The sequence below is a fragment of the Athene cunicularia genome, assembly GCF_003259725.1.
Source record: "Athene cunicularia isolate RWA chromosome 4 unlocalized genomic scaffold, athCun1 chr4_part2, whole genome shotgun sequence".
Taxonomy (NCBI): Eukaryota; Metazoa; Chordata; class Aves; order Strigiformes; family Strigidae; genus Athene; species Athene cunicularia.
The window spans coordinates 12554403-12560402 of NW_020799099.1; the positions used below are offsets into that span (position 1 = coordinate 12554403).

At 42.5% G+C, this 6000-nt stretch overlaps 1 protein-coding gene across 25 annotated transcripts in view; it reads left to right on the top strand.

Moving 5' to 3' along the window:
* ADGRL3 (adhesion G protein-coupled receptor L3) overlaps nucleotides 1–6000 on the top strand; it is a 528954-nt gene that overhangs the window by 494404 nt on the left and 28550 nt on the right. For 24 of the 25 annotated variants that reach the window (XM_026847580.1, XM_026847556.1, XM_026847565.1 and 21 more), the window contains one exon: nucleotides 680–776. In XM_026847580.1, the coding sequence (XP_026703381.1) occupies nucleotides 680–776 (97 nt within the window). Of the gene's footprint in view, nucleotides 1–679; nucleotides 777–2345; nucleotides 2385–6000 lie in introns of those variants that run through there. The other variant, XM_026847581.1, reaches the window with a different exon arrangement.

Sequence of the window (6000 nt, forward strand, 5' to 3'; positions counted from 1 at the left end):
CGATATTTTTATCTTTTGCAACATCTAATTGGGGAGGAGCAAGACAATGGTGTAAAAGCCACAGAGGTAGATACTCCACAGCATATTTGAGAAACAAGACAGAAGGCCAACAATTTCGTAGCAGCAAAAGCTATACCACAGATGGCAAATGCATCACAGTAGGGGAACAGAAGTCATTCATTTGTGGGGCATTTTATTTCCCAAGATGGATAGTAGCTATAGAAGACTTCTATTCATTCAGTGACACCAAGACAGAGATCAATTCTTCTGTTAAACTTCACAAAAAATAAGACACAGGCTATCTGAGATAGTACAGGAAGCATGTGTGCTTCTGTAAGTTATTTTTCTGTTATTTGGTGCTATATTGGTAAAGCTGTAGCTTGCACAGGTCTGGGTTTCTCTTGTGTATGATTTCTATTGCTTTTTTTTTTTTAATTAAGATGTAAGCAATCCAGTTATGCACTTCTTTGAGATAGGCATTTGTGTTATGAAGTTAGGCAGGAGGGTCTGGCATACATGAGGTGGGTTATAGCGAAACAGCAACCGCTTCGTTACAGCTGGCTAGAAACAAGTCTCATCCTGAGCTAGACATGCCAATAGCCATCTTTAGTGAGGCAGAAAGAAACCTATCTGCAGCTGCTAAAAATTCATTACCTGCTGTGGTTCAATCCCTCTTCAGAGCCGGATTCGTAGGATGTGGAATGACACAGTTCGAAAGCAGTCCGAGTCTTCCTTTATTACTGGAGATATAAACAGTTCAGCTTCACTCAACAGAGGTAATTATAAACTGCTTTTCATATCTCTAACTCTTGTGATGGCTTTAAGGAGTCTGAAATGTGTTGCCCCTTTTCCCCCTCCCTCTCACCTCAAACAGCACTGGACCCTATTCTCCCACATAAGAAATGTTACAATGATAACTGGGAGGTTTTGTGGTGGTTGTTGCCTTTTTTTCCTTTTTTTTCCTTTATTTTTGCACATGCATTTTCAAGAATTGTCATTTTTGGAAGGGAGTTAGGAAAAGCAAAAGGTAAATGAAATAAAGTTGAAAAGAAATCTCCCCTTTCTCTCAGCAAACTGCTAGTGCCAGAAGCTGCTGAGGTGTCAGGCCTCATTGCTGGTGGTGAAAATGGGCTGTTACGGCACTGTACAGCTTGTGTTAAGCATCACAGGAGTCCTGATTGTCCTGGCTATGTAGCAATACTGTCATCTTTATAGGAGCAAAAATGAGCAGCAGAGCATAGACATAAGAAAAAACTGTGCCTGGAACAAAATTGTCTGCGTTGATGTTAATATACCTAGTTTGAAGAACTGACTGATGTGAACTTTATAGACATCTGTGGAGGAAAGGCTATCAGAGACGTATATGCCAAACAAAATGTGGTGCCTGGCACAAGAGGAAATCTGAACAGCTTTTTTAAAAAGTCTTTTTCAGGGAGTTTCAGGAAAGTGACAGTAAGGGAATACCAGAAAAAGAGCCTCAGAGATTGGTTTCTTTCTCTGCCAGTACAATTACTTTATGGCTTAGCCTTGAGCAACCAGATGCCAAATTCTGTTCTGTGTATCTGCCCAGTTGATGCTGGAATTAAAAGGGAGTAGAACTGGGATTACTGGGCCCAGCTGTTCTCTCATGGTGGTGAAAATCAAAAGTATTTCCTGTCCTGATGGTTGGACTGCAAAGCTCAACTGAGAATTGAGTTGGGATTTTGGTTCTTACTCAGTCTTTATTTGACCCAGAATTCCCACTGATTTTAGGGTGTTTTGCCTAAGGATAGGCCTGAAGGGTTTTGACTGTGCTGTTAGTAATATTGACTGCCAAGTGCTGGGGAGCTAGGGGTATGCAGTTCAGTTCTCTGAACATTTTAAGTATCACCTAAATCAGTGCAAAGGGGAAGACAATGTAGTTCACATGGAGATGTACTTTTCTCCCTTAACCCACTCTGGTGGTTTTTGTGCCAGGATATTTTCACTTTGCACTGAATATTCATTAATAGAGCTATAAGATGCCGTTACTGCAGATGGCTGATTTATCCACGTGCATTGCCCTCACATATCACTCTGTCTTTGCATCAAAGACTGGAGAGCTACAGCCAGGCTTCTCTGGGGCAAATTTAGAGGGGGGGTCGGTTGTCACACAAAAGCTACAGCAAGAACCGCTGTTTCACTCGGCCATCCATTGCTCCGTCTCGGCGACAAACAAAAATGTTTCATGCATGAAATGTTTGCTCCTTTAGTTAGCACAGAAGTTGACTTGCTTTCCAATGCAGCTGAGGCTACAAAAGGAAGTGCTTTAGCAAACAGGATCTTCTGGGCTTGTCGGCAAAAGCAAGGCATCTCTCCTTTTTCAGTTTAGGCTTTTTTTTTCTGTGCAAAGAGGGAGTATGACCATAAATTGGAAAGCTGTGAAGAGGTTTCAAGTGGGCAATCTTCATCCCGGTGTGGCGAGAGCCTGTTACTAGATGTGCCTGTTATTTAAAGGTCAGTTGGGAAATGAGCTGCCGGGGGAGGCATCTTCAAAGCGGATTTCATTCAGCTATTTTCCTTGTGTAACATCAGATGAGATGAATCACCCAAAGGGCCTGAATCTCTCCACTGACTACAGGAGCAGCCTAATAACTGTTTTGGAAGGGAAGCCATTTAGGTGGGACACTTAAGTGACTTGAATAAGTTAGACTATTGTATAGGGGCATCCTCCCTCTTTTTCACACTGGCAGGCACAATGTTGGGTTTTTTAATTTTCTGGTAGACAGAATTATCTGCAAAATGGAGGTTAAAATGTTTCTTTGGGAGTTAGCATCTCCAAAACAGCAGGTGGTCAGTTCTGGTAGGAAAATATACCTGACATCGATGGGAATCCCAACTGCCTGATTGGGGGATATATATTTCACACTTCATCCTGTTTATTCCAGATGAAAATAAGGGTTTGTGGTCTTAGGGCTTTGCATAGAACATAAGCTGTTTCTTCCATCTCTCCAAAGAGAACTGAAGCCTGAACAGACCAGTGGGGCAATGTGGTTTTCACAGTTCTTGTCTTCATCTTAATATTTAAATATATATCAAGCTTTAAAGGAGTTGTTTCATTAATGTTTTATTTACAAGTGTACAATAAAAGCTCAGAGGAGTCAATTGTGAATTGTGTGGTTAGTAGCTTTCCCTGCCCAAAGTTGATAAAACAGACTTGCATACCTGCTCAGAAGTCTCCCTCCAGCCTAGACATCTTTTGCCTAATATCTGTATTATCCCAAATTAAACATTGCCTTCAGACAGCAGCTGCCTTTCTAAAACAGGGAGAAAATTATCCTTTCTCCCCAGAATTGCCCCATTCTCCATGTCCTGGCCCGACTCCACTTCTCCATGTCCTGGCCCAGCACTGAGTTGTCATGTTTCTGTCATGGGAGCAGAAAGCAGTGACACATCCTCCAACTGGGGTACTTTCTCATTTAAGCCTTTTTTCCCCAATCACATTCACAGTACTTGCAGTCCTCTGCCACTTGATAACATCCCAGGCAAGACTGCTCTAGCTGTTTGTATTCCTGTATGATGACCAGCATCTCTCTATACCATCCCATCCCCCCTTTCTTCCTCCATGAAGCTCCTGGGCATCAGTCTGAAATGTGGTGTCTGTGTTAGTCCATCCCTCCTTTAAGCATGTAATTATGTCTTTTTCTGATTTAGCAGATATCACACTGATTATGGCTTTTTTCAGCTCCTGATCCTCTTTTATCTGCTACCCCCCCACACCCCCGCAAAGTAATTGGCCATAATGTTTTTTTTTAATTCTCATTTACCATACCAGGAATTTCAGGCATAACCCCAAACTTGCCTGTTGTAATGTGTTCTGTAATGAAAACTACACTCACTCACAACTCCTAAGGCATACACGACCATTTCAGATATCTCCTGAGGGTAACGTCTAATTACAAATTAGTCCAAAATGTTTCAGGATTTGTTTCCCCTTGCTGCTTGTTACAGCGTAGTAACGGTGTGGATTTGTGGTTGTTATGCCACTGAAATCAGGAGGAAGGGAACAGAAACCGACCATGGGTTTCTGCTTCTACCATCAAACGAAGAGCATGCCCGTCCATCCCATGGTCATGGACTCTGTTTCAGGATCCAGGAAATCCCTCTTCCTTGCACTCCCACTCTGCCACCTTGCCCAGTTTTTCCCACCATGAGTCTGGCTGGTTATTTCTGCTATCTATTTCACATCCACCCTGTGCTCTGCATTTCTTTTACCAGTGCTGAAAACTTGCAGGGGTGTGAAAGCTGTACCAAGATGATTACCTCATGAGTAGAAAAAATTAGTATCCCTTTGTAGGGTGTCTGTTGTAAATCTTGATACAGACACTTGGATGCAATGCTGTAAAACTGGACAAAAGGAGATACATGTAGGATGGACTATTTGCTAAGTCCACTCTGAAGACTGAAAGGTCTTGAAAAGTGTATGAAGGGAAAGCAGCAGACAGAGATTTCCCTTGTATTAGATTCATGAGAAAAAAGCGAAGCAGATGACTGCTTGGTTGTAAAAGCAAATTTTTTAGTGCTTGGGCTAAGGGAAGTTTTTAAAAAGAGCTAGAGATTAAAAGCAATTAACAACATTACTGTTACTCCAATTCTGCTGTGCTTGTGCTTTGGTATTTGTAATTGTGGACCTGTGCTGTACATGCAGATGGAGCCAGCAAGGGAAATCAGGATATCTCTCAGCACAGTGCTGATGGCAAGAGGAGTGGATTGTAGGGGACCACTGTAAGCATGAGCACTGCTGGGCTCTGAGGTGCAGCATGGATCTGAGCTTTGCGTACATCCAAGTAGCTACCTCAGAAGCACGAGAGACAGTTCTCTTTGCACCTTTGGAGTGTTACTGTCAAAGAGCACTTGGATAGCTCACACAGCCTTGCAAACAAGCAGTCATAGCACGAATCAGCAATGCAACTCCAACCTATTTTTATCCATGTCTTAGGTGAGAAGTAATATAGTAATTACAGTCTCTCTTTGGATATGAGACAACGGGGAGAGAAAAAAAATCATCATTAACTGCATGCTCCAAGGAATCTCAACTGGTGTTTTGGACATGTATGGGGTTTGGGGGGCTTTTGTTTGTCAGTGAGCAAGATGACCTGCTTTTGGCTTTCCAGTACAGTCTGCTCATTTTCAGACTTGTCCCATCTAGTTTCTGTCTATAAAAAGTCACACCTGAAGCTCAGTCAAAGCTCAGATCCTGCCCTGGCACAAGTCAGTGTAATTCCCCCGAAGCAAAGGAGGTGGCATGGCTTTATTCCAGGCAAGAAGTTGTCTCAGTTTGATTGTGATGCCCATTTAAAACATGACTGGCTTGCACAGTGCTGTGGGAAAGCAGGCTCTGGCCACCCCTGTGCACTGGGAATATAATCCCTAGGGCTGTTGGCTTCCCTTACTTTCAATTTGACTGCAAGAAATAATTTTTAAAAAATAATAAAAATCTATAGCTCTTATGTGTTTCTTCTGGAATTTTTCATCTTAGTTCCTTGCCAGAAGCAATAAATTCTAGTACCTTGATAAGCCAGTATGCTAGTTTATATAAAATCTATGAGGATATTAATTTTCAGTCATAAATAGTGTATCTGTAGTTTCTCCGTGCTCCTTTGATGTGCCTCAGAGGAAGCTACAACTGACTGGTGTCAACGAGCAGCTTTGCTGCATAAAAGCAGTCCCTTACGCCATTGTAAACAGTGAGCTCACATATCGAGAGCTGCAAGGTGTAATAGGCTTCTTCCTGGCGTACTGCAACGTCTGTTGTTTTAATGAACCACTGAGGAAAAATCAAGGACTGTGTTGAAAATCAGAAGGTGGTAGTGGGTTGGAGGAGGAGCTGCTGCTAACCACTTCTGCTCTTTCCTTGGCTAGGTACGCAAAGAGTATGGAAAATGCTTGCGCACACATTGCTGTAGTGGGAAAAGTACAGAGAGCTCTATCGGCTCAGGAAAAACCTCGGGGTCACGGACACCTGGAAGATATTCCACAGGC